The 27,667-nt window shown below is 55.3% G+C and overlaps 1 protein-coding gene across 5 annotated transcripts; it reads right to left on the bottom strand.

The window, feature by feature from the left end:
- Window positions 1-270: 270 nt before the first annotated feature.
- On the bottom strand, window positions 271-27,437 carry Phrf1 (PHD and ring finger domains 1). Of its 5 annotated transcripts, none has more exons than XM_004851715.4 (18): window positions 27,049-27,437; window positions 23,518-23,633; window positions 22,929-23,048; window positions 19,303-19,508; window positions 16,993-17,076; window positions 15,208-15,329; window positions 10,898-10,995; window positions 10,455-10,630; window positions 9,483-9,612; window positions 7,551-7,678; window positions 5,939-6,120; window positions 5,644-5,763; window positions 5,222-5,376; window positions 2,108-4,792; window positions 1,728-1,882; window positions 1,336-1,614; window positions 964-1,092; window positions 271-598 (listed from the first exon to the last, which is right to left on the bottom strand). In XM_004851715.4, exons 2-18 carry the CDS (start codon window positions 23,609-23,611, stop codon window positions 455-457), a joined length of 5,007 nt encoding a protein of 1,668 aa, XP_004851772.2. In that variant the 5' UTR covers window positions 23,612-23,633; window positions 27,049-27,437; the 3' UTR covers window positions 271-454. The 5 variants fall into 5 exon arrangements, with proteins under 5 accessions (XP_004851772.2, XP_004851771.2, XP_012930104.2 ...); XM_004851714.4 differs by having other exon boundaries at window positions 22,929-23,051; window positions 27,049-27,194; XM_013074650.3 differs by lacking the exon at window positions 27,049-27,437 and adding an exon at window positions 26,588-27,020 and having other exon boundaries at window positions 22,929-23,051.
- Window positions 27,438-27,667: the final 230 nt, after the last annotated feature.

Raw genomic sequence — 27,667 nt, 5'->3', positions numbered from 1 at the left:
GTCGTGCACCTTGTGCCCCCTCCCCAGACTCCCAGCCCCAAGCTCGGCACCGTGCCTCCTGGGCAGTTGCTGGCCAAGTGCAAACCTCGAAGTTAGGTACAGCAGCACAAGTCATGGAGAAGCACACAGCAGGGTGCTGCTAACTCCACCGTGCAGGATGGCTGTAGCCAGAGGCCATGGGCAAGGGATCTAAGCCCTGCTCAGCATGCCAGGCTGGGGGGCTCCTGCCCTGCAAAGGCTTCACCTTCAAGTACTGAGTCCACAGAGCGGTTTCTAAAGATAAGTAATTTTTGATAAATTAGAACACGATGGAAACAATGTATCTATAATGTACATGTAAAAAAAGTCCAGTTTTAAACTGAGCGAGACAGGTGCAGACGCCATCCCAGGAGCCCACGGGCAGAAGGCTGGTACTCCAGCTCTGTGGCACGGGCTGGAAAGCAAGACAGACTTCTCAGGCCTCGGCCCCTGGGGCAGGTGGTTCCTCAGAGGCCTCCGCCTTCCGGTGCCGGCGCATGTGCCTGTACTTGTCCACGTAGGCCTTCACCAGGTTGGCCACCTTCACAGGGTTGATCTCGCCACTCCTGCTGTGGCAGATCTGGAGAAAGACGGCTGAGTCGCCCCAGTGTCCTGTCGGCCACACCGCCCACCCTTGCTCCCCCACCACACGGGGTGCTGCGGGTGCCTAGGTGTCTCAGGCAGCAGCAAGCTGGAGACCTGTCCCACAGCCGCACTCTCAGACCTGCTTTCTTGTCAGCTGGGTGTGGACCGGGCAACCCTAAACACCCTCTCGGTCACCTCAGTCTTTTTAATGGGCGCAAGAAGATGGGTGGACCTCAGGCCACTGCTGCTGGCTGGGCCCCAGTGCACCCTCCCAAAATGGGTAGCGCTGCTGGGCCGTGCACACGATGCTCCCGGCCTCAGATCTGCAGCATGCACAGGCGTAACCCCCCCACAGCCTACCTTTTGCACGGCTTTGCGCAGGATGTCCTTGTACTCCTCCTTGGTCACCTCCCGCTTCTGGTAGAAGGGCTTGATGGCCAGCTTCACCTCCTCTACTGCCCGCTCCTGCACATGCAGCTTCTTCATGTACTAGGAGCGGGGACATGAGTGTGGTGGGCCAGGATGGCCAAGACAGAGCTGTGCCAAGGCCCATGGTCCTGGCTGCCCTCCAGGCCAGGAGCACCCGGGGCAACAACAGCACTTTCTACCACTGCACTTGGGCCAGGAAGGTGGTCTTTGGGCTGGGGTGTGGCTCAGTGGTCTGATCCCCACTGCTGCCAACAAACACACACACACACACGCGCACACACACACACCCCAGGGCACACTCACCTCCTCCTTCTTGGTCTTTTCTGCAGCCGGCCTGGGAATGGTGGTTTTCTCCTCTGAGTTGGTGGTGGCGGTGGCGGTGGCGGTGGTCGTGGCCTGGCTGGCCGGCTCTGAGGCTGTGGCCAGCACGGTGGGCGCTGGGGTCAAGCTCTGTGCTGGTCCACAGCTCACCAAGGGCACACTGCCCTGCAGGAGGAACTGGACCGAAGGTTGGCTGACCAGCACATAGGGTGGGACACCAGGGGGCTGAGCCGGGGGAGGAAGCATGTTGGGGCTGTAAACCTGGGAAGGACAATCCTGTGAGTGCAGGCCTCACGGCAGCCCCACTCCGAAGCCCAGGGGGCTGGGCCAAAGGATCATGATGCCCTGAGGGGCAGCACCAGCCCAGCACCCACCTGAGAGGGATCCATGCCAGGGAACCCGGGCTCCAGAAGCACCTGGCCAGAAGGTGGTGTCTCAGAGAACAGTGCATGCTTGGCCCCCACAGGGGTCCCGTCCTCAGGGTCCCAGGCTTCTTCCCAGGACTTCTGTGGCTTGTGAAGTGGTGTCCCTGAGGGTCCGACAGACAGGAAGGTCAGTGGCCTAGGCCTGGCCCTGGCCAGAATGCTGCCTGCTGGCTGGAAAATCCCAGGAAAGTGTCCCAGCCCAGGGACCACAGGCCAAGGAGCCAGACCCAGGGTGGATCCAAGGAAAAGTAGCTTGTGGGGTGGCTGCTTCCCGGCCCCAGCCCACAGCGACCCCCAACAACCAGTAGTCCCTGGAAGCATGTACTCACTTGGGACCCTGTTCAGGGCCAGGGCACTGCCCTCAGCCTCCTGAAGGTTCCAGGTGACCCTCTTCACCAGGGCTCGGGACCGCAGCAGTGGTGCCTGTCCCCCTGCCTCCTCAGCCCTGGCTGCCTCAGGAGCCTTCCCGCTCACCAAGGGGCCATCCAGGCCCTGGGGCAGCACAGCCAGGGGGCCAGGAACTGTGGCAGCCATCTCTGCCATGTCCTGCCTGGGTGGGTGCTGCCCTGGAAGACCCTCTGGCTGGAATGGGGGCTGCGAAATGCCTTCAGCATGGATCAGCGACATGTCCCTCTGGATGGTGGATAGGGTGGCATCATGTGGCAGGCCAGTCTGAGGCAATGTGGGGTTTGACGGAAGGGACCGCTCTGGGGAGGAGTCTGTACTCTCTGGGGAAGGAGGTGAGCTCATGTCATCCAACTGCATGAAGACAGCTTCACTTGAAAGGTCCTCAAAGATGTGGCCCGCCTCAACGGAGTCACCATAATCCAGGTCCTCAGGTGCACACTGGGCCGGCACCTCAGGGGCAGGGACGGGGACAGGAACGGGGGTAGGCGGGAGGGCCTGCTCAGCCTGGGCCACCTCGGGTGTGATGCACATCTCTGCAAGGGCTGGCGGCCCACCCTGGTGGTCTCCATCCTGCCTTGGGTGCTCTTGGGAAGGGGGCACTGGGGAGGGTTCCTTCAAAGTCCCCTTCTTCTCTGGGGAGAGGGGCTGCGTCTCATGGGCACTCAGCCACTGGGGCTCCCGCGCCCTGTGCTCAGAGCTGGGTGAGCGTGACATCCACTTCCTCCTCTCTCGAGGCTGGGCTACGCTCTCCTTCTTGTCCAGTTGCTCACGGCTCCTCTCCCGTGGGCGCTTGTGCCGCCGGGCCCTTTCCAGGCTGCTAAGGGGGGAGCAGTCCCGCCCTCGAGACCGGGACCTTGAATGGTGCCTCTTCTTCCTTCTGCTCTCACGGCGCTCACAGGAGGAGCTGCCCAGGCTGCCCGAGCGTGACCTGGAATTCCTCCGGTCCTGGCTCCACGAGCTCCATCTCTGATCCCTACCCCGGTCCTTGGTCTTCCTCCGCTTCACTCTCTCCTGGCTGCTGGCTCGGTCACTGGAGGACCTCCGGCCTTTGGCCTTGGCCCGGTGCCTCCTGGAGTGCTCATCCACTGCTGGCGACACAGAGTGCGAGGCCCTGTCCCTGGAGCCTGAGCGTGTCCCGGAGCGTGACCTCCGATGCTCCCTGGCCCTTTTCTTCTTGGTTCTCTTCCTGCCCCGGGAGCTGGAGCGGGAGTGGGAGCGGGAGGGGGCCCGCAGCTCCACGATCCTGTGGGTGGTGGCCTGCGGGGCATCTGGGCTAGGTGGGCTGTCTGGCTCCACAACAGTCACACAGGTCACTGTCCGCTCCTCAGAGCTGAAGAAAGCACTGTGGGACGCCTCGTCCTCATCGTCCCAAGGGTCCAGCAGGGATGGCTTCTGTCCCCGGGGCGCCAGGCCCTGGCTCTCCATGGGCCGCTCCTCCCCCAGCCCCTCTCGCTCTATGGCAGAGGCGCCCTCGGCAGCCCCCTTGGCCCGGAGCTTGCACGCTTGAGACGCAGTCTCACCGGGGGACTCAGGCTCCTCCCTGAAGACGCCTTCCACAGTGTAGGAGGTGACACAGCGCACAGCCTGAAACGCAGGGGCCTTGGGGCTGTGAATGGAGATGGTTCTTGTAATCTCAGAAGGCAGCAGGCCAGGCCCGAGACTCTCGGGGCTGCTGCTGGGAGGGCTCGAGTCGGAGCCTGTGGGGTCAAAGGGATCATAGATCTCACTCTTGAGCTGCTTGGTCTTCTTGATGGAGAAGAGGGGTGAAGGGCTCTCCTTCCTCTGTACCTTGCTGTCAACAGGCCGGAAGGTGTTACAGAAACCAGGGCTAGAAAGCCGGTTGCACTGGGCTGTGTTTCCCGGGATGTTGATCCGGAAGCTCTCAAAGGTTGACCCAATACCCTTCCCTCTCGAAGTCCCCAGTGGGGCCAGGCTGCCGTGAGAGCTGCGGGCGGGAGGCCGGGAGGTGCCTGTGTGGGAGCTGGGCTCCTGGGGACCCCTGCTGCTGGGCTCGCCCTCTGCCCGGCCTTGCCCCGGCTGCCCAGGGCCCTCCCTGCCTGTCAGGCGGCTGATGCAGGTGCTGGGGATCTCAATGCTCTGTCTGTGGGCTGGGGCTGTGTCCTGTTTGCTGCCACCACCCTCCCTTCGGATCTTTGGTATCCTGGGCAGCTCTGAGATGTCAGCTCTCCTGGGAGCTGGTTGCGGGGCCTGTCCTGGGGCTGCCCTTTTAGGTGGAGAGTTAGAATGGCTGCTGGAGCACTTAGCTGAGGCAGACCCAAGAGACACAGTCTGACTACTGATGCCATTACACTGGGGCGCACCACTCTGCTGTGGGCCAGGCCCACTGCCATCTGCCAGGCTCTGAGGCTGACCAGACCCAGGTGCTGGTGGCAAGTCCTGCTTCATAGGGGGGTCCATGAGGGCAGAGACACGAGGAAGAGTAGGCCCGCTCCCACAGCTCAGCCCAGGGCCCTGCAGCTGGTCTTCCCTGAGTCTCCCAGCTGGGCTCCCGGAGGGGGCCACTCTAGGCTGCAGGCCATCCCCAAGCCTGGATGCTTCTTCCCTTCTGGACAGACGCCCTGGCTTTCGCTGAAGAGAGACTGGAGCTGAAAAAGAGAGGTCAAACAGCAGCCATTCCCACCACTTCAGCAGCCAGGGATCTGTCATTGCTCAGAGCAGGCCGAGCTGCCCATTTGCTCCATCCTGTCTGCCTGTAAGAGCCGGGCACCTGCTGCCACACCGTTATCCACAGGCCCCAAGACACCCTGACAGCCGAGTTCCTCTCTTGTGTTCTGGGGGGGTCACTATTTGTGGCGGGAATGTACCTGCCTGTGACCATGCTGGCTGTGAGCTCTTTGGGAGGAGGGCCAGTGAACTGCCTTGGAAATGCCGACACCATCTGACCCTGCTCAGGAGTGCTGAGACCGCAGAGGAAACCACAACCCTCATCTTTGTGTCCTGTGCCTGGGGACCCTGCACCACCAGCCACACTCAGAGTATAGCCTAGAACACAGTGCGAGCCTACAGGCCCTCACCTGCCCGCTTGGCGCTCAGGGAGCCGTCTCGGTGGATGACGATGTCGGCACTGCTCATCATCAGGAGGCTCTGGCTCGACAGGATGCTGCCCAGCAGGTCAGGGACAGGGGCTCCCTCCACGGCTGGCTCTGGGACCGCAGTGGGGAGCTGCCTCCTGTGGGCACAGACCCAAGGGTGGGCCCTGCCATTGCCCGCCCCCCCACAGTGCCAACACCAGATGCAGGGGCAAAGTCACCTCAGACTCTGACCCTATTCCCAGCAGGAGTTGGAGGCAAGTGCCTCCACTCACTCTGCTGTTACTAAAGGGGTCACACGTAAGAATTTGGCCATGTGGGACCATGGCACTCCCTGAGGGCACGTCCAGTCTTCAGAGCCACAGACAGGGGCCCGGCCACAGCCCCCCAAGCCTGCTGCCACGCACCCTGAGAGCCCCACGGAGACGGGCCTGGCCACGGGCTGGTGAGACTGCAGGGCTGAGCGGGACAGAGTCCTCCTCTTGGCCCTCAGAGGAGAAGGTGGGTCTGCAGACAGCTCCTCAGTGCTGGAAGACACACACCAAGGGGACGGCGACCTCTAGACTCTGCTGGCTTCGAGAATCTGAGAAGGACCCGGAGCAGGGAGCACTACCCTCATCTGCAGACTCAAGACCTAAGGCTGAGGCACGCCCACAGCCCACGGGGGTGACAGGAGTTGCCAGGCACCACCCGTGCAGTCACCTGTCAAAGGGGTCCAGCTCGTAGGGGTCCCCGAACAGCGAAAGAGCTGCTGCTCCGATATCCGCCCGCATCAGTCCTAGGGAAGGGTCCGCAGGCCGGCACACAGAGGGCATGCAGCTGCCCTGGGCTGGCCGGCGGAGGCCCAGTGTCCGAGCGATACGAGAGCGAGCTGTGACTTCCCTCTGGATAGAAGTGGCAAAGGGAAAAGAGAGCAGGTCAGCAAGGCCAAGCCCAAGGCTCCTGGCACAGGCCAAGGACACTGTGTACTGACCAGGGCCCACAGTGGTATGGACAGTTTCCTAACATCTATGCCTTACAGACTCCACAGGTGATTGGGTGCCATTAATTGTCATGTGGTGTTTTGAGTAAAAAGCCAGAGAAACAAAAAACTCAACCAACGCCTCACAGGGCTAGAAGAGCAGATGTAGACTCTAAAATAAAACTAACTACTTCCTCCAGATCCCAGACCCCCCAGTGGGGACCTCTGGAGGTCCAGTGGGGCAGCATGGCCCCGCATGCCACTCTACTTGTGGCTTAGGTGTGGTCCCAGGATCCATTCACCAGAGGAAAAGCAGAACCAGAAACAGGCAGAAGTAGCAGGGAAACCAGGGGAGGCCAGAACATCCTGGAACATTCTGGGCACTGCCCCATAGTCCTCGGCCACAGTTCCTGCACTCTGGGCTCAGGGTACACTCAGCACATATTCTAACTCCATTAAAACTGAGGCCTACCCATAATCTTAAGTGAAATCAACAGGACACACATGTGTAAATACCAAATAGTTTCTCTGGTATGAAAAACTAAAAGTGCAAATAAGGATCAACATGTATAATTGATAATGTGAAATACGAAGAAAAGTTCTAAAGGAGTGGGGGAAGTGGGAGGAGAAGGGGAAAGGAAAGAAGGGAAAAGAAAAAATATGAGACAAGGAAAAAATGGAAACAAAGTCTTTGTAAATAGGGAGGGATGGAGGGGGTGAAGGGAGGGCACGGGAAGTGGAAAAAAACTAAGAACCAAGATACTCATGTAAGAATACAAATTCCCAATGATGAATGTAACTGTATTGTATACTAACATGTGCCAATAAACTTAACGAAAAAAACGAAAAAACAAAACAAAACTAAGGCCTACCTTTATATAAACAAACACTACAGAAATGTGTCTGGATTAGGAAATGGACAATGATCTTGAGTGCAAATTCACACGAAGACACAACAAACACTTGCCCAATGGCTGAAACTCTGAATGAGGACAGAAGACCTGAAAATGGACCCTGGCGGGGCTGCTCATACAGAGGAGAGGCTCCCAAGGCCAGCAAGGGCATCTGTCCCACCAGGCATGGCGCCCACTAACCTGTCTAGGTGCCCAGGCTGCTCATGCTCATGCATGCCCACCCCGCCTGCTCCCACCCAGTCTCCTCCAGAGACCATCCACCCACCACCCTGACGAGCCACCAACACAGGACAGACCTTGGCCAGCACACCTACACCAGAGGGCCTGGGACCCCTCCAGCAAGGGCTAGGAACAGGTGAGAACATGACCGCCCAGTGCCTCCTGCCACTGACCCCGGGGCGGAAGCTGGCGAAGTCTAGAGGCCCCATAACGGCTCTACCTTCATCTTCTTCCCTGTCCTCTTCTTCGTGCGATGCTGCCGTTTCTTGGATCTTGTACCTATGCTCTTACTTTTCCCAGATGACCTTGCCTGGGTTTTGTTTCTTCCTGGCGCTTTCTTCCGTCTTCCTAAAAAGAAGATGCTTTTGCTGTACGGTGGGCCGTTGGTCCTGCAAGGCCACCCAGAGAACCGAGCCTGGGAGGGACCAGTGTGGCATTTTTTGTAGCTGGGATCATAGGCTTGAGCCTCCATACAAGATAGGTAGATGCACGTGCGCGTGTGCACACACACACATACACACACACAAACACACACACAGTATATATTTATATTTAGGTATCTATACTTATTTTCTCTTCAGTGCTAAGGACTGAACCCAGGACCTTGCACATGCTTGACACAGATATAAGTGCTGTAACAATGAGCTACACCCCAAGCCCTAGCTTGGATTTTTTTTTTTCTTTTTTTTTTGGCCATGCTGAGGTACACCCCAACATTCTGATTAATTCTGGGACAGGTTCTAAGTTGCCCAGGCTAGGCTCAAACTTGTGATCTTTCTGCTTCAGTCTCTGGAGTATCTGGAACTTCCGGTGTGTGCTATGTTGTCTTCCAAGAACTTTTTTTTTTTTCTTGGTACCGGAGATCGAACTTGGGACCTTGGGGTTGCAAGGCAGGCGGCGGAACCACTGAGCTAAATCCCGGGCCCAAAAACTTTTTTTAAAAATCATTTATTTTTGAGACAGGGTCTCACTGTGTACTCCAGGCAGGCCTTGAACTGTGATCCTCCTGCCTCAGCCTACAAGTGCTGGGATTACAGGTGTGCAACACCGTGCCCAGCCTGGCATGGAGTTTTTTTCTTCTTTTTTTTCCCCTAGTACCGGGGATTGAACTCAGGACCTTGTGCTTGTGAGGCAGGCGGTGGAACCACCAAGCCAAATCCCCGGCCCAGTGTGCATGTTTTTAAAGAGAGAAATAAACCACCGCCCCTGGGCCTCAGGGCAACAGCAGAGCAGACTCATTAGCCCCCATGTTCATAGGTTCAGCAGAAACGAAATCCCAACCACACAATGGTTGGCAAAAGCCTGAAGTGACCAGGCTGCTCGTGTGTTGCTAATGCCCATGGGAAACGGCACCGGACTAAGATGGCGCGGCAGCCTGTTCTCAGGTTAAGTGTATTTTCACCGGCACTCAACCTCCCACCACCTCCATGCCTCCTGTTGCTCATGGTAGCTTTACTGAGTGAGCGCCGACTAGAAACAACCCAGATGCTCACCAGCAGGCACAAGGTCCACAGACTGGCACATTCATCTGTTGGACTCTTCCTCAGCAACAGAGACACCAACCAGACACAGGTGACTACATGAACTTCAAAGACCATGCTGAGCAAACAAAGTACCCACCAGAGTTCTGCAGACACTATGACGTCAGCAGAAGCCTCTACTGATGGGAAGTGACAACGACACCAGCCTGCCAGTCTCTCTGCCAGGAGGTCATTGCCCTGCTGTGGGGCAGGGGCTCCAGGACTCCCTCAGGATGTGAAGACCCCAGGTACTACAGGCCCTCCTATGACACGGCCCCCTTGTATATAAACTGCATACATCTCCATGTGCTTCCAACATGCAACACAGTGTGAATGCTGTGTAAATGCTGTTACACCGTGCTGTTTAAAAAACAGTGACAGGAAAGTCTACCTACATTAACCACAGATGCAATTTTCTCCCAATATTCTCTTTTTTTTGTTTGTTTGTTTTTTGTTTTGTTTTGTTTTCTCCCAATATTCTCAATCCACAGTTGGACAAAGCCACAGATAAGGAACCCGTGAATATGGAGGCCAACTAGTTTTGGTTGAGAAAGTTAGATTGCCAGGAAGAAGCAATCCTGGGTCTGGACTCCACGGCAGAGCTCCGGTGGGGGCACAGTACCCGCCCTTACCTGTCTTCCTTTTCCTTCTGGTGGGGGTCCAAGGTGTCAGGGGGCGTCGGTACACGGCCGTGCTCAGACCAGTTGCCACCGCTTCAATGGTCTCATCCAGCAAGGAGGACATCAGGTACCTTGGCACATGCTGCACAGGAAGGGGCAGTAAGGGTCAGTGGGTAACAGCACAGGTGACCGCATCTCTGTGGCAGAGATCCTTTGCGGACCTATGTGTGCAACCCTGAACAGGGTCCACCAGGATCGACAGAAGCCGCCTCTCAGGCTCCCCTGCAGAGCCTGGAGCCACAAGGACAGAGGCTCCTGACGTAGGTTCCGAGAAGTGAATGGCAAACTGAGTGGGTGGGCAGCACAGACCTCAGCTGAGGGGCGGAAAGGTGGAACCAGGAAAGGGGGTGGGCAGGACGGACGGGAAATCGACTCAGAGGGTTGAGAAGAAGCTCCCCACAGACGTGGGGCACCCTGGGGAAGCGGCGAGAAGCCAGAGGGGTGCCTGACAGGCACGGGGCTGTGTGGGCACCAACAGGCCAGGGCTGGAGCAGGCCATCTTCCTGACCCACAGGGAGCTCGGCTGCTGTTGCACTATGCTGCCCATGGACGGACACGCGACCTCAGAGCAGGTGCTCTCACTCTGCCCAGCCCAGGACAGAGTCCACATAGAGCATCTAATATGGAGGGCCAGGAGCGCAGGTGCAGAAGGACACTCAGCATACCTGGGGTGAAGAGGCAGCCTGGGCCTGGGTGTGTGGCATGTGTACATGCAAGGTGGGGGCCCCAAAGTCACCCTCTGTCCCCCACACCCTGGACTAGCACTGCAGCTGTTCTGAGGCCACACTGGCCCACAGTGAGGCACCACTCCCTCCAAGGCTGGCTACACATAGGCCTCACGCCACGACACACTGACTGCACCCTCCAGTCAAGCCCTAGATCGGAGACCAAGGCGAACAGGACAGGCCTGGCAATGCCACCCACCTGAACCCTCCTGGCTGTGGATATCCGGTTCCGGTTCACTGTCGCCCTCACTCTCTCACTTTGCCTGGTCCTGGCAATGGCACGGATCCGGCCTATGCGGGGCTGCAGCCTGCTGGTGGTGGGCACCACGTTGGCCAGGAGCAGGGAGACTTCCTCCTCACTCACAGGAGTCACATCTTGGAAAGAGGCACCTGTATCAGTTCACCCTGCAGCCACCCAGGAACACGGGGCCAGGTGACAGGACAGGGCCTTCTCCCCAGAGCTGGTCCTCCGGGCCCTGCAGACTGGTGCCTCCAGACCCACAGCCCCACCATGGCCTGGCAAGGCCAAGCCTCCCTGGCTCCCACACGAGAGCACAAACGAGCCGGAGGGGCCCTACCGTTGGCCCTCCTCCCCGTCCTCCTCCTGCAGCCACCTACGGGATGGGACAGGACAGGCATTACCAGCAGCAGGGCCAGTGCCCGGCGTGGCACACTCTGGACAGAACCACTCGTCCACGGGCACCTCCTGCAGGGGGGGGTCCAGGCACTCCATGTGGTACCTGCCGGGAAGAGGGCACAGTATCTGTCCCAGCCTGGCCCTCAGCCCTGCCAGTAGCCAATTTAAGACAGCACCTATGCCTGCTGGGGTCCTTGGCATGCCTGTTAGGGACTAGATGTGCCACCTGGGACATGACAGGGTACACGCTTTGGTCACTGTCCACAGCTGCTGGTGCAGAATTCCCTCCCCAAGGCCACCCATGAAGACTCTGACCTTCCCTGCCGGCCCTGTGGGACACTGAGGACTCTGGCAGCGCTGGGGTGTCCCCTCTGTCCAGCCTCATTTCCACATGGTACCCATGCTTCAATCAATCCTGCCTGTGCAAGGGACTCAAAGAGTTTCCGGATAGGTGAGTGTGTAAGGGGTCAGAAGGCGGTGTCTAGAGTCCACGGAGGCACCCATCCACCCCATGCCTCCCACAGCCTCTCCTTGTGGTGAACGTAAATGCTTCCCGCAGTTCTGGGTGCCAGTCCCTGGAGGGCATCCGGGAGCCAATGGACAGCCAGCTGCTTACTCAGCATGCAAGACAACTGAACCCTCACTTGGGGTCTGACAGCACCTCTCCAGACAGAGCACAGACCTGAACTGGACTAGCCAGGACCCCCACATCGGGAATCAGAACACCCTCAATTCCCCAATTGAAGCCTCTGCCCAGCATGACAGGATCCAGAGATAGTGCCTTTTAGAAGGCACCCAAGGCTGGGTGAGCCTTGATCCGACGGGACCAGGGTCCCCAAAGAGGGGACGCCAGGGGCTGTGCAAGGAAAGACCCATGAGGACACACCATGGAACATGACTGCCAGCCATCAACCCCTGCAGACAGGAACAATGGCCCCAGAACCGTGAGGCAGCAAGGCCTGTGTGAAAGCTGCCAGCCTTGACTTTTTCTGCAGCAGCCATGCTGAGTGGGGCCCAGTCCCCAGAGATGCAGCTGATAACCCAAAGCCAAGAGGAGCAAGGTATGGCCGACAGGGAGCTTCCTGCCTGGGCTCCAGCTCCTGAGGCAACCGCAGCAGCTGGCCCCGTGGTGCCTACTTTCCCTGCAGGCTTTCTCCAGTGACGCAGGACAACAGCCTGGCCTTCCCCACCTGCTCAACATCCCCCTCAGTGTCAAAGAGTCTCAAACATCAGCACCTCACGCTCAACTTATGATGAAAAGTGCTTCCTGCTGAAGCAAAACTGAAATACTGCCTAGCCACGACTGTGTACTTCCTATCCAGCCTTCTGGGAAGGAGCTGGGAGGGCTTTGCTGGCACACACCTTGCATCCTTCCTTGAAGCTGGGGCCTGAGAGTAACCAGAATCCTGCTGCTTCACCCCAAAGACCCCAGAGACCTTGAGCTGGGCCTAAGTACAAGGGAGGGAAACAATCCAAGCTGAAATTTTCCGGAAAATCCAGCCAGAGTTCAGTGTGACTTGATGACCACATCTCATCACAGGACTGAGCAAATCCACCCCTTCTTCCACAAATGCACTTGAGGTGCTGCCACCAGGTGGCCCTTGCTGGGACCTCACTGAGACAGGGCAGGCATACAAGCTGGGAGGGAGACCAGCTCCTTCCAAACTGTACATCTCCAGCCCATGCCAATGAGGACTAGGGGACCACAAGGAACCCTAAGCAGCTTCTAACCTGAGATTCTCCTTCTGTGTTCTCCATGAACAAAATCAAGAACCAGCAGAGACTTCCTTCACAGGACTCCAAGGACCCAACAAGGCTCAATGACTGCTCTCTGGTGAGCTCCACCAGCCATCAGGGCAAGCTGCTGCCCCGTATCAGCAACTCAAGCGGAAGCCACGTCCACAAGTGACAGGTGCTGGCCACTGGCTGGGCCACCGCCCAGCACTTGCTGTGACTATTGCCACTTACTCCAGAGACCAGAGACGGGGCGGGTTCAAATCTACTTGCAGACAGGAGGGTGACAGGGCCCCACCAGCTACAGAGCAGGGCCAGGCTCAGCTTGCCCTCTCGCTCCTCAGGTGGTGCTCAGGAGGCGCAAGAACTGACCTACTGACCTACCTGCCACGGTGGGGCTGGCAGACCATGCGGCACAGCCAGTCGTGGAACACACACCTTTGCCTTGGGGTGGAATCTTAAAAACCAGAGACAATCTGCACCTCACTTCACATGACATCAGGGCATCTCTAGTCTTCTGATTCCACTTGAAGTGAATAGTTGAGTAGTTTTAGTATTCTGAGTTGAAAGACTTAATTATAAGAAAATTTAGCTAACTGCAAATGTTCCCAGTGTGCCAATAAGTACAAATGTAAGAATCACTGTTTATTAGTTTTAATGTTTTAGATCCATTGGGATTTTTATGTACTTGAGTTCTTTTATCTATTAAATAATTCAAATACATAAAATCAATTCAATTGATAAATGCACCTTACAATACAAAGATTTATTGGAGCCAGGTATGTGGCACAGGCCTGTTAACCTAGCTAGTGGGAGGCCTGGGCAGAAGAATCTAGTGTGAGGCCAGAAGCCTGGGAAATTGAGAACCTGTCTCAAATAAAAAAAAAAGGGGGTGGTATCTCACTGCTCCCTGGGGTCAATAACCAGTTTCACACACACACATACACAAAACCTCAAAATAATGATGAGGTTACTACAATAAATAATAAGTGACTGGAGCACCCGCAACAGCAGGAAGAGGAGTTGCCTCAGGTGTGAACAGAGTTCTGAGTGCTAAGCCCCAGCCTCGGCTTCTATTTCCACTGAATGTTCTTCTGAGCTTTCTGCTTATACTCACAGCAGGAATCAACAATCCAGTCGCTATGTGCCAGGATGGTAAACCAGACTGTTTCTGGGGACCTCGGAGACAGTACTTGTACCCTCCAGACACTCATCGACAAAATCAGTACACGCCAGAGCCAGAAGCCCTGGCTCGTGCCTATGGTCTCTGCTGCTCTTGAAACTGAGGCAGGAGGATCGCTTGAGCCCAGGTCAAGGCAGCCTGGGTAACCAAGACTCCTCCTTATAACAAAAAAGGCTGGGTGTGATTGGGTGCGCTTGTAATTCTAGCTATATGAACCAAGTCTGAGGCAACAACTTTGAGTAATGCAATGAAACAAAAAGAAAACAAACATACAAAACAAAAACAAAATGACCACATGCTCAGGGCAACCTAAAGTGGACACATGTAGGGGTCCTGAGGAGCTAAACATCCCTGGGGTAGAGGCATCCAACAAACTGTGAGCACACGTGGGTTCCAGCTGGCCCTGGTGAGCAGGGAAGGAGATGAGAGGCAGTGTAGGGCGGAGGACACTGTAGAGACCAAGTGAGCTCACAGCCCTGGGAGGCTCACAGGGATGAAGGGCTCGTGTGATGTACACCATCCAATGGGAGGCTGGGCGTGCAAGTGGAACAAGAATGGACAAGCAGGGCTGGGGATTTAGCTCAGTGGTTCTGGCGCCCGCCACGCAACTGCAAGATCCCGAGTTCGATCCCTGGTACCAAAAAAACCCAAACAAAGAGTGGACAAGCATAAAGAAGTGTGAAAAGAAGTTTGTGTGCAAACACTGGGGAGCTCCAGGCTTTGGACCAAACCCTGAGACTGCCAGCTCCATCCAAGAGTGCCCCAGCCCCATGGTCTCCATGCTCCTTCCATACTCCCTAGGCTCATTCCAAGGGGAAGGTCCTCATTACCCTCTCACCATGCTGTTCCACAGAAAAATTCTTCAAATCAATGCCCAAAGCCACGGCAAGAGGAAGGGGATCTGCCGAAACTCAAAAGATCAACAGGTGGGGACTCCCGTGCGTTCCTGGGCCAGGGTCCTGCCAGCACAGAGCAGGACCCCCAACCTTCTTGTGTGCCAGCCCCACGCAAGGCACCTGGAAGCAACCTGGGGTCACAGAGGAGTCAGAAACCTAAGGAACGAAGCTGGCCAGGACAGCATGGCCACAGAGCCCCCCGCACAGGGGCCCCAGCCCACCTGCACCCTCTTGCAGGCAGCCCCGCAGCCCGCCTTTGCTTTCCTGTCATCTTTGGTATCCTGTTGGGATGCATTACAATCACCTATGTGAGCAGCCCCCGAGTATTTTTGGGAAAAGGTACAGGTAGAGACAGCAGGAGCAGGGACAGCCTGTGGTGGCTACTGTCTACAGGACCCAACCTAGCTGCAGGGGCAGGAGAGCTCAATGCCCAATGCAGGAAGAGATGGGGGAACCGGGGCACCCCCATCCTGTGCCCATGGACAGGCTCCACCACACTAACCCTGCATCACAGCCATCACAGAGTAGGAGGCGGTCCTCATGGTCACTCCTGCTGCACACCTCACAGAAGGTGGGGTCCTCCTCCTCCTCCTCCTCGAAGGCTCTGGTGTTCTCCACTGGCATCTGAAGACGGAACTGCTGGTCACACACCAAACAGACTCTCGAACCCGAGAGGTCAGCTGGCAGCAGTGTGCAGCTAACCCAGAGCCATCTATCGGCCTATGATCTTCACAGGCTCCACAGGCCTGGAGTCCTAACAGGACATGCATACAACCCTTCACATTCTCCCTACCTCTAGACAGGTAATCAGAGAGCAAGCTGAGCACAAGGACAGAAAAAGAGATGCAGCGGGAGACAGATGCAGAGTGAATAGAGGCAGAGTTAAGTAGCATCCATCAGAGCTCAGAGGCTGGGAGGGAGCACAGCGAAGCAGGCTAGGACCCCTTTGGGCTCCATCCCCAGCACCATACACAGGCACACACGCACATACGCACCGAGCTTAGAAACCAGTAGCAACTAAGCAAATGCTCAAAACAATCCTGCCAAGACAGCATGTGCTGGTATGCAGCTTCACCAAGCAGCGGCAGCCAAGCGTGGAGTACACCCTCACTTCAGCCTAGTGTTTTTGATGTCTATGATACACTTGCTTAGGGGGTGCCCTGCCCTGCCCATCTCCCGACCAGGCTCTCAAGCAGCTCTTATATTTTCAGGCTCACTGGCCTGCAGAGCAGCTTGCAAACAGCCTTTGTTCCAGGGGAGCCAGTCCTGTGCTGTGGCCCACTGGATCTGGGGTTGTCCTACACCATCTCTACCATCACCAGCTTGAGACTTCTGCAAATGGCCCAGGTACCAGAAGTGCTAGCTGACACTGTCAACATGTCCCCAAGGCTCCAAGCTGCCCAGGCAGAGGACCAGGTCAGGGACAGCCAGGGGCAGGCATGCCTGAGCCAGCAAAAAGAGGTGGCCTTTAAGAGGCCCAACCTAAGTAGAGACAGTGCAGGAGGATGCTCGTGCACCACAGAAATTCACACACAAGGAGCTACACTCCCTTTAAAACTGTGGCTTCTTGCACTCTGTAATTTTTTTTTTTTTGGTACCGGGGATCGAACTCAGGTCCTTGTGCTTGCGCAGCAGGCGGCAAAACCACTGAGCTAAATCCCCGGCCTGCACTCTGTAAATTTTTAAAAGTAGGTGTGACACACACCTATGACTGAGGCAGAGGATTACAAATTCAAGCCCAGCCTTAGCAATTTAGTGAGACCCTGTCTCAAAATTGAAAACTAAAAATAGGTTGGTGGGGGCTGGGGATGCAGCTCAGCAGTAGAGCACCTGCCCAACATGCATCCCTGGTTCAATCCCCAGCACTGCACTAACAAAAAGTATACACAATGGAGCCACAAAGAAGCAAAATCAACTGAGGAAACAGTCTTCCTCACCTAACAGAAAACGAGCCAGCACTTTAGGAAACCTGGTGCTGGGGGAAAGGCCTCCTCTTGACCCTCACCTTTCTACTCCCTTGCAGCTGCTGCCAGAAGGGAGCTCTACAATGAGGAGGGCATAGCAATGGAGGGGCTAGGAACCCCCAACATCCTGGCCACTGCCCCCACCCACAGCTCAGAGCCCGCAGCCCGTACAGGCAGCTCCAGCTTCATGCTCGCACCCAGAGGGCACGTTAGTCCATTTATAAAAGCACCTAACCAGCACCCGCTCATTTCAGGAGAGCAAATCACCTAAAAGCATGCTCTTATCACAAGGAGGGACACAAAGGGGCAGCATTTACACTTACCTTCTTTAAGATTTTACCACCGAACTGAGCTCGAATACAAATACATTTAAATATCGTTCGATCAACTGGACAAGAGTTTGCATTCTGTAAGAAATAAAATTGTATCAAAATCCTGTATCAAGGGCCGGGTATGTAGCTCAGTGGCACAGCATCTGCCTAGCAAGTATGAGTCCCTGAGTTTGATTTCCTGGTACAAAAAAAAAGATTCTACATCAAAAAAACTGTATCAAGATCACCTTCACTACCAATAACATGTTCAAAATAAAGAATTCACTTAGATATCAAAAGTTCTTTTTACACTGAAATCAAGTATTTACTGAGTGTCTCTGGGCCTGACCCAGGGCTACATGGTAGGGACAAGACAGTGAGGGAAACACAAACACCTGGCTCGTGGGCATGGGCTGCGGCAGTGAGGGAGGAGGGCTGAGGGGAACTGTGGGCAGGTCCATTCACACACAGGGCTTTGTACACGGGATACAGGGAGGGAAGGAGCAGAACGGACGGGGCTGGCATTTTAGCTGGGACAGCCTGTGCTCATCCCTGTGAACCTCTGCTCAAATCCTCTGCTACTTTCCCAAGATGAGGTGCTACCTAGCGGGTCTTTGGCATTTGTTTTCATAGCACGGATGCTGATCAGACTCCTGCTGCAAATATTTCTCTCCTCATGGCCTTTACTGAGGGAGACCATACACCATACAGCACACTCGTACTTAACTGTAAACATCTTGGTGGTTCTGCTGCGTGCTCATCCCACAGATCTGCCATCCCGGCCTCCCCTCTCAGCCTCCTGTGTCTCAAGGGCGTGTGTCCCATGTTTCTTACAGATGGAGTCATAGCAAGCAGTGAGCACTGGGCTCTGCCCTCCTTCCCACGGGGCAGGTGGCCCAGTCCATGGCCCATGCAGTTGCATGCACCTCTGGATGCAGTGAACACCGAGGAGGAGGTGGACCTGGAAGTTGCCCTGTCGTGTCCCCTCAAGCCTTTGAGTCTGCAGCTCTGCTGGTCCACATGGGGCCTGGACAGGGTGTGCTGCGATGGGTTTCCCCTTGACCGTGTGCTGTGGAGCCCCTTGCACTTGCCTCTACCCCAGACCTTTGCTCCAACCATTCAGGACCTCACCCTACCCTCCAGGAGTCCCAGAGTTTCCCTTTCCACTCCAGTCTGCATTCCTCTGGCAGTGGGTGTGGAGCAAGCCCAGGACCCTGCTTCTCAGAGCCCCACACCCAGCCGCAGAGCCACCCAGCACCACAGCATGTCCAAATCTCCTTCAGAAACCCTGCACACTCCCTGGGTCTGGGCTCTGTTCAGACCCAATTCCAGTTTGGTCACTACAGTTTTACAGACCTCTCCCTCTTTCAAAGCAAGCTTCACAGTCCTTGTTTTCTTACCCTCCTACCATGGGAATTCCAGAGTCTGGCAAGTGTTGTGTGGCTCCTGCCAGGACTCCGGGTCCACATCACTGGCCATCCACACTGAACACACTTCCCTTCCAGAAAACGCCCTTTCTGCATTTCAGTGTGCAATTGTTTTACTGCTGTGTGTGTGTGTGTGTGTGTGTGTGTGCGCGCGCGCGCGCGCAATTTTTTTAAAAAACTTTTTCAAATGTCTTATGCATCTTTTTGTGACTTGAGTCTAACTTTTTATCTTTATTAACCTTGGGTCCAGCAATCTTGCTAAGATCATTTCAACACTTCCTTTTACTAACAAACATTATTTGGAAATACCTTCTCCTACCTAATTCTCCCATCTTTTTTCTTCTATTATCCAATAACTATCAGATAGGAGATACATAGCAAACACACCTTTTTGTCTTTGATGACAGGGTCTCCTTATGTAGTTCAGGCCGGCCTTGAACTCACTATGTAGTTCAGGCTGGCCTCAAACTCACAGCAATCCTGCCTCAGCCTCCCACATGCTGAGATTACAGGCATGCACCACCATATCTGGCCCTTTACTCCTTTGAAATCTTCCACAATAGTTTTACAACGTGTGGGAGAAATTAGTATTCTGAAGGTTCGTTATGGGTCTGTAACGCCTGTGCATTTGTCTTCTCTGTTGCTAGCTGCTGAGCTGCACCTACAGCCTGCTGTGTATATGACGATGTGGTATCCAGGAGCACCTGCCCCAGCTGTGGCACACACAGGTCCACAGCATGCACACACAGGCTCGTATGCTCATTTGTCATTCAGGCGTTCTGAATCCTTTTCTCCTGTGCCCAGGGGCACAGGATGAAGCAAAGGCCATGCCAGGAGTCAACCCTGTGCCCCAGACCCCAGTGACTGAGGACAGATGGGGGAGAAGCCAACTCACCTTGGACCATTCGACGATGCAGTCCAGGCAGAAGTAGTGGGTGCAGGTCTCCGGTGTGCCCACAGCCTGGTCTCTGAACACATTGAGACAAATTGGGCAGCTCTCTGCATCTTCATCAGAAGTGAGTATGCCACCAGCTTCCAGCTTCCCCTGAGGATCCTCAGCTGCCTTTGAAGCTTCTACTTCATCTTCAGAATCTTCAGAACCTGAAGACAGTGTTACAGCTTTAGTGCAAGGCAGGACTAGCGGTGTGAATGGGAGCAGGACTCTGTTCAGAGACCTGGCTCCTTGCAGGACCTGCCTCCTGGGCCACCTAGAAGGTTAGGTCCTGAGAGCTCTGCTGTTACCTGAAGCCTCTTCAACAGCTGCCTCTGAGCTAAGGAGATGGCATAGAGCCACAGCCCCACGAAATGCGGCAGACCCCAGACCCAGCACTGCCTCCAGTGTTCCCCTTGGGACAGCAGCCCCTGCACAGTCTCAGGGGTCTTTGACACCTCTTAGTGACAACCAATCATCTGCTTCAGATGACACCTCCTTCCTGGGCTTCCTCTTCCCTGTGGGATGCAGATTCCTAACTGGGCCACTGGCTGTAACAGACATGGGTCATTTCTTTTCTTTTCTTTTTGGTACTGGGGATCAAACTCAGGACCTTGCCCTTGCCAGGTAGGCATGGCACCACTGAGCTAAATCCCCCTGGTCCGTTTTTTGAGACAGCGTCTCGCTATGTAGTTTAGGCTAGCCCTGAACTCACTATGTAGCCTAAGCTGGCCTCAAACTCACAACAGTCCTCTTGCCTCAGGCGTTCATCACCACACCCTGCTATGGACATGTTTCACAAACAAAATATGAATACACAACCTCTGGCTATTTTCTTTTTGGTACCGGGATTGAATGCAGGTCCTTGTGCTTGCGAAGCAAGCGGCAGAACCACTGAGCTAAATCCCCAGCCCTGGCTGTTTTCTTAAAAAAAAAAAAAATTCCACATATACAAAGATATGGGCAACTTCTGAGCAGTTTTCCTGGAGCCTGGCCGTAGTAGAGTGAAGTATCTTCAGTGAACACAGCATTGGCACACACGTTTATCATGCCTTCTTCCTGCACGCCAACAAACAGCACAGACACAAAGGACTTGGGTCGTGGGACCAGGGAAGCAGGATCTCCCTGTATTCTGCCCCGGTGAGAGGCACAGTGGCAGTGCCAGACAACCTTCCCCAGGCCCTGCTGCTACCTGCAAAGGGCAGTCAGCCTGACACCCAAGCCCACCAGGTGACTCTTTCAAAGCAGAGCTTCTCCAGCGGCACGCGGAGAGAGAAGTCAGAGGGGCACGTCCTGCCAGGCCAGACAGCCAACTACAGCTCCAGTCCTTTAGCCTCAAGGACTCTGAACAAGCAGAGCTTAGATGAGGACTTGGCTCAGAGGGAAGTGCAGCCTGGCCAACACCTTCAAGCCACCTGGTGAGACCTGAGCAGGACCCAGCTGACCTAACCTTGGGCTCCAGCCCCTGAAATGCCAGGGCGGTCAACATGCTGTTCCACGCTGCTGAGTTTGGGGTGACTTGTTACACAGCAATGAAAAACTAACGTGAGACACCCACAGAACCCTGAAGATGGCAAGCAGGTGGCTGAATGGCAACTCACTACACTTTCCTGCCTTGCTAAGGAAGGGCCTATGGAGTACAGTGCATACCAAGTGAGCTGGTTCTTCCTATGGCACCTGGAAGGCAGACCAGCACCTTGAGCTCCATGCAGTGCCATGGCCACAGAGAAATGCCTTCAGCACTTGGAAGGACAAGGACCCTGAGCAGAGTAGAAGTGGCAGATGAAGACAAGTGAGCAGGGTCTGAGCAGGTGTCCTGTTTCACCCTGGACAAGCAAGGCTCACACCAAGGAAGCTATGACCAGGGCTGGCCCCAGCAAGGCAGCCTCAGCAGCCAAGGGCAGAGTCCCATGGAGAACAGCCACACATGGTAACCACTCTGAAAGGAGACTGAGAAGAGCACTAGGCAAAGCACACATAGAGTAGTAGCTCCTACTGCCCAGGGCTGGAGATGCGATGACAGAAGTGAGAATACTCAAGGAAAGAGCTGAGAAACCTTCTCAAGTTAGGAACACAGGAGACACAGTAAAGCACATGGCCTCTGGGAGATGCCAGGGCAGGAAAAGCAGCAGAGAGGCCCTTTGAGAAATTCCTCTCCAACATCTGCTGCGTCTCAACCAGCTGCCAAGGCACTAGCACCAGAGGAATCAAGTGCAGAGACCTCCCAGTACCTTCCCACCTCCTTCCTCCTGCACCTTGCTGAGACTCTGGGTCTTTGCACCACCTGTCCCTCAAGAACACTCCACCTCTGACACTGCGGCCACCATCACCTAGCCAACGCCTGTCCTTCAGGCCTAGAGGTGCCCTTCTCTAGAAGCTTTCCCTTACCTCCGGAGCCCTGAGCCCTCCCCTGCTGACACCTGCAGCCTCTGACATCTGTCACCAGGCATCCTGACTGCTGTTCCCCAACAGATGAGCACTAGGAGGAGCGGACCCTGGCTAAGTGGGCCCATCTTGACTCCAGCCCTCAGATTTGGCATCCAATAGGCCCTCAAAACCTCTGAGAAAAGAAAACAACAAAAAAACCTCTGAGAATGGACAAAGGGAGAGACTTGCCAACATCCCTCATCTCTGCCCTTAGCCCTGGCAGTGCCAGTATGTGTGCCAAGACCTGCTGGGACAGGACAATGCTGGGACAAGGCAAGAAGCCACATCAGTAACCCTGAATCCAGAACAGACTCAAAACCTAAACCCTGCAAGTAGAGGTGGCTAACATACCAAGCTGTTGGCCCACACCAGCCTGCGTGGTGCCTGCCAACACCAGTCCTCTGTGAGCACTGTCCCAAACATAAAGGTTATCCTTCTGGGACATTGTAACACTGACATCAACAGGCCACAGGAGGTGCTCAGGAGCATGACTTCTCGGCCCAAGGATGACATCAGAGGAAGGTAATGGGAGCTGAACTTCTAGACAGGAAGGTGGATGCTGCGGGGCCAGGTTAGGAGAAACCGCTCGAGGATGCTGCAGGCTAGGGTGGCCACAAGCAGGGAGAAAGCACCTCAGTGAGCCAGAGGAGACTTCCCTCTGCAGCACTGCTCCCTGGAGGAGCTTATAGGCACAAACCTCAACCACAGTACAAGCTGGGAATTTCCTAATAAAGCCACACAGTGCTCACCACTCTCTCAGTTTTGGACAGAGAAAGCAGAGGCCAAGCCACAGATGGATCTGCCGACGTGCCCTGTGCCCTGGCTAGCTGTCCCTGGCCACACGACCCTTGGCAGGTTGCCTGCCCGGCACCTGAAGAGGACAACAGGGGCTCCCACGCTGCTCACTACAAATTCAAGGCTTATCACCTTTCCCAGTCCCGGCTACTTGATGTTCTTAGATATTTCTGTTTTCTGCTCCCACCAGCACAAAGACCTATGGAACTGTGTCGAATGCCACAGAGCTGCCATCCCAGTGCAGTCATGGACAGAGACGGCAGCCAGGGCAGGGACAGTATGCAGAGGGCCCTCCATGGCCATCCCCACAGTGCAATCAGGTGGGTGTGCAGATCTAACACAGCCACACACGAGCCCAGAAAGCTTACCAGATCTATCGCCTGGGTCTTCCTCCTCAGATGACCCCTCCTCGTCCTCTCCGTCTGTGTCCTCTCCGTGCTCACTGCCCGTCTCATCCTCAGAATACCCGCTTTGACCATCGCTGCTCTCTTCTAGACCACCAGTGATAAAAGCACAGGCCCCAGGGATAGTGTCACAACTAACAGTCCTGCCAAAGGGCTACCACACTGCCCAAGGCTGGTAAGGAGGGGCTGAAGGGAAAAGGGGATAGCTTTTACTGTGCATTTGTGTTGCCTGCATTAAAAATAAGACAAAAAGCTACACAGAGTGGCAGGTGCTTATGGTCTCAGCTACTTGGGAGACAGGGGCAGCAAGATCACTTGAATCCAGGATTTCAAGGCCAACCTGGGCAACACAGCAAAAACCCATCTCAAAATAACAAAAACTAACCAAAACATAAAAAGAATAAATGTACTATACTTCTACAACTTAAAACCAAAGAGTTTTTTTGAAAGGTTGAAAACCTGAAAACTGACATGCAGACCATCTCTCAAGGGTGGCCAGTGGCCTGCAGAAAACACAAGGTGCCCCTGCTCCTCCAGCACTGGGGGAGCTCACCAGAACTGTTGGCCAGGTCTGTAGCGCCAACACGGGGGCATCCATCTGGCTCTGGGCTTTGGGCCATGAGCTTGTCCAGATTGTCATCATCCATTGCTGCACATTGGAGTCCAGCCCTGAAAGAGAACAGAGCCAGGTAATTCCCAAACTGCACCAAGTTGCAGAGCTCCTGAAAGAATGACAGTCACTCCCATGTCACATCCCTGGTGTCATGAACATTTCTGTGCAAGGAGAGGTAAAGCTGTAAGAAAACACACACAGTGCAATGCCAACCGTACAGAGGAAGACATGGACTCCCATCCACTGAGCCACAGGCACAGCCAGATTCCAGCTCCTGACAACTGGTGATGCTTTTGTGCAAGGCTCCTGAGGAACACACTCTAGGAACGAACAAAAAGAACTCCTCCTGCCAGGTGTAGCGGTGCTGGCCTGTAATCCCAGCACTTGGGAGGCTGAGGCAGGAGGTTTGGCATTAAGTTCGAGGCCAGCCTGACTATATAGTGAGTTCAAGGCCAGTCTGAACTACATAACAAGACCCTGTCTCAAAAAAACAAAAACAAAACAAAACAAAACAAAAAGAACTCATCCTGAGCTGAGGCAGAGATGTGTTTCTCAACTGAAGACCGGCCACCAGAAGGGCCCAGTACTGGCTCAGGCTGATGACTCTCAGCCTGTGAAGCCCAGCTGAGGCTCCTAGGGCCCTGTCCATCATCTGCCTGTGGAACCTTGTGACGCCCAGGCTGGAGGACAGAAAGGGCAGGCACTGGGCTGGGCCTCTTCTCATTTGTCAGTGGGGAACCCTGCTGGGCTTCTCTACAGGCTGCCGTAAGGACTACATGGACCATCTGTATCAACAGCCTCAGAATGCTGTTCCACATAACTCCACTTTGTCTACACGAGGGCTGCAGATTCAGCACTGCTACCTCCTTTCCAGGTGGCCTGTAGAGGAAGCACCTCTCATGAAGAACTCACCTAGGAATCTGTTAAGGCACAGTTAAGCCCACCCACGGCAACACGTGCTTCCCCCCCAGGCCACCCTCCAGTTTGGAGCCTTCTTCCTGGAGGCTGCACCTACAGGGTTGTTTTTCTCCTTCAGCTCAGAGATCTCCTGCACAGCTGGGGAGGCTTGCAACCTCCCAAGAGCACCGTTCTCAGATGGGGTCGGGGCCAACTTGAAGACAGGATGGCCCTACCCCAGGGGAGAGAAGGCACTGCAGAGCCCCAGAGTTTGTCTGCTGTCTTCTGGATACTGAAGAAACTGCCAATGGCAGAACACTGCTGTTACCAGGAAATAATAAACTGAAAAGTACTTGTGCCCAATCATTAACTTTTCCTCTACCTGCTGCTCTAAGATTAAGATAACTGACTACTCAAAAAAAAAAAAAAAAAAAAGATAACTGACCACATATCGCCAGTCAGTGAAGCCCTGTTACTTGGTGAACTCACTTAGCAGTGACTCGTGGCCATAGACCCTCACTGGAAACACTAACTCTAGCAGGAAATATAGGAGACAGTGCCATGGGCCATTCAGGAGGGGGCACCTTTCTTGTGGGGCACATAGAGATGAGACACAGCCACAGCCACAGCCGTCTAAGAGAATCTGTACTCTCTGGCCAGAGCTCTGATCCTCCCCCTAACTGAAACCCATGTCATCTGGGGCTCCTGATACCTATGTGCCAGGACTTGTGCAGCACAAGGGGGACAATCTGCAGACCCACAGGAATCCACCAGGAACCAAGAAATGTAACTGGTAAGAACACCTAGGGAGGGGCCAGGGATTTATCAAAGTGGCACTGTGCCTGCAGCACCTGCCTTGCAAGTGTAAGGTCCTGAGTTCGATCCTGGATACAAAAAAAACGCCTAGGGGATGACAGGGCAGAGCTGGGCAAAATCCTCATCGTGAGGACATGTTTGATTGTTTTTGTTTTTTTAGATAGTCATACTTAATAGTTCAGGTTGGCCTTGAACTCACTATATAGCTCAGGGTGGGCGTGAACCTCACTCACAGCAATCCTCCTACCTCAGCCTCCAGAGTGCTGGAACTACAAGTGTACACCACCACACCCGGCTACAGACATGTTTCACAAACACACAAAATATGAACACACAACTCCTGGTTTCTTCCTTAATAGATGCACTGTAGACGGCCACAGAAAGGGCAGCACAAGGCCTGTTCAGAAGACGGTCAGGGATCAGGAAGGGAATGCTCAGTGCAGATGCTACCTGAAGCCTGCACCTGGGTTAAATCCTGAGGGCCCTGTATACCTGCACACCACAGGTAAGGAACACCCCCAAAGGCTTTACAGAGCCCCATCCTCCCAGAATCACCACACAACACAACCACAGCAACAATGGGGACCAGGTGGCCAAACAGGAGGAAGAAACTTCCCCTCCAGAGGTACTTCCAGGGCAGCAGGAGGGATAACACCACAACCTGGCAGTCCCAGCCTTCTCTACCCCACCTGGTCCCACCAGCAGCCACAGCTTCCCTACCTCTCCACATACCACATACCCCAACCAGGTGACTATTCCTGCACCAGCACACGGCCCTTCCCGGCGCTGGCGCTGGCTCCCCTGGGCAGTGCTGGTAAAACTCGAGGTAGGGTTAGTTGTCATGGCTCTCCTGCTCAGCCTCCAAGTTTTCAGAGATTAAGGAAGAAAAGAAAGAAAACCAGAAAGGCTATTTGACTTTTCAAATTCAGGGGAAGCAATGCATTTAAAAGGAAACTCCAGGGCCTCTGGTGTGGGACAGCTCAATGTGCAGGACCAGACCCTGGGTGCCCTTAAGAGCACTGAGCAAGACTGCAGCATGTCCAACTTCTCCCTTCTTCACTCCTCACCTGCCCTATGAAACACAATGAGACTCACAACTGTACACGGTAATGTAAGTCACCACCAGTGTTCACCAAGGTCCCCGCTGCCCTGGCCTTGACACCAAGCCACAGTGCTGCTGAGAGAGCCACGGCTTCTGCACTGGGAAAAGCTGGGCACGAAACGTGTGAGTGCTTTACTGTCACAAGGTGGGGGTCTGCCTCCATGAAGCCTGCCCCGGCCACCAGTGGCCACGTACGAGCATTCCGTGCTGCAGAAACAAGGTGAGTTCTCAGTGACGCTGTAGAATGGCCTTCCTGGAGGTGACGAAAGAGGTCGGCGAGGACTCGCCACCCCGCCGCTGGGTAGCCCGGGAGAACTCCTCGACTTCTCTGGCGCCGATGTCGCCGCGGACACCGACGCGCCAATTGCTCCGGAGCGCCGCGCGGACGCCAAGCTCTTGAGACAAGAAAGCCGCGCCGCTCCCCCAGGCCTAGTGAATGCAGGCGCAGCGACGGAGCAGCAGCCAGGAGCGAGGATCAGGAGCTGGGACGAGGGACGAGGGACGAGGGACGAGGGACGAGGGACGAGGGACGAGGCCCGCCGTCCGCCTCGGTCTCGCGCGGCGCAGGCCGAACCCGCCGTACCTCCAGACAAAGCGCGAGGCGCCCGCACCACCCAAAGGCTCGAGCGTTGAGGACTCGGGACCCCCGTACGTACCCGGGAACTTCTCGCCTCCCGGGACCTCTGGGCGATCCAGCCGCCGCCCGAGCGACACAGAGACCAGGCCCCGCCGCCACCGCTGCTGCCGCCGCCTCCGCCTCACGCTCTCCGACCCGGAAGTGCTCGGACCCGCTTCCGGGGCCCTCCGCCCCTCCCGTTGGTACAAACCACTGGAACCACGGCCAGGAGGAACCTGTGGCCGGGGCTGGGAAACGACTTTTCCACCTCGAAAACACTGGGTAATGCAGATCTTCTGCCCAGGAAGACCAGTATTCTGGAAGAATTCCGGCTGTCTAACTCCTCGGCACTCCGCTGGTCCAAGATGCACCCCCACCCGAGAAGGTGGTGCAGTCCTAAACCCCACCACCACCTAGAGCGAATGGGAGCAGTCTGAAGCAGATGAGGTCCCTTTCCAGCCACCCCACACACACACCCCGCCCCTCTGGCCACGCCCTCTCGTTGCGCTACCTCCAGGTTTCCCAGTTCTGCGCCACCAGGCCTCGGTAGAAAAAGCGAGGGAAGAAGAGTGTTGGGTTTTCCCTCGGCGGACAGCTTTGTTCCAGCATTTCCTGCAATGAGCATGCATAGAGCCAGGATGGACACTGTGTGCGGGCCC

The sequence above is a fragment of the Heterocephalus glaber genome, unplaced genomic scaffold (assembly GCF_053883595.1).
Source record: "Heterocephalus glaber isolate CG9 unplaced genomic scaffold, H.glaber_assembly_v1.0 deba00001428, whole genome shotgun sequence".
In the NCBI taxonomy this organism is placed as follows: domain Eukaryota; kingdom Metazoa; phylum Chordata; class Mammalia; order Rodentia; family Bathyergidae; genus Heterocephalus; species Heterocephalus glaber.
This window is presented reverse-complemented; position numbering and strand designations above follow the sequence as displayed.

Coding starts and splice junctions, on each gene's coding strand:
- Phrf1 (XM_004851714.4), bottom strand. CDS start 23,611: ATGGATGATGACAATCTGGACAAGCTCATGGCCCAAAGCCCAGAGCCA. Junction 19,509..22,928: donor AGACCCAGGCGATAGATCTG/GTAAGCTTTCTG, acceptor CACTGTCTTCAG/GTTCTGAAGATTCTGAAGAT. Junction 10,996..15,207: donor TGTGATGGCTGTGATGCAGG/GTTAGTGTGGTG, acceptor TCTTCCCGGCAG/GTACCACATGGAGTGCCTGG.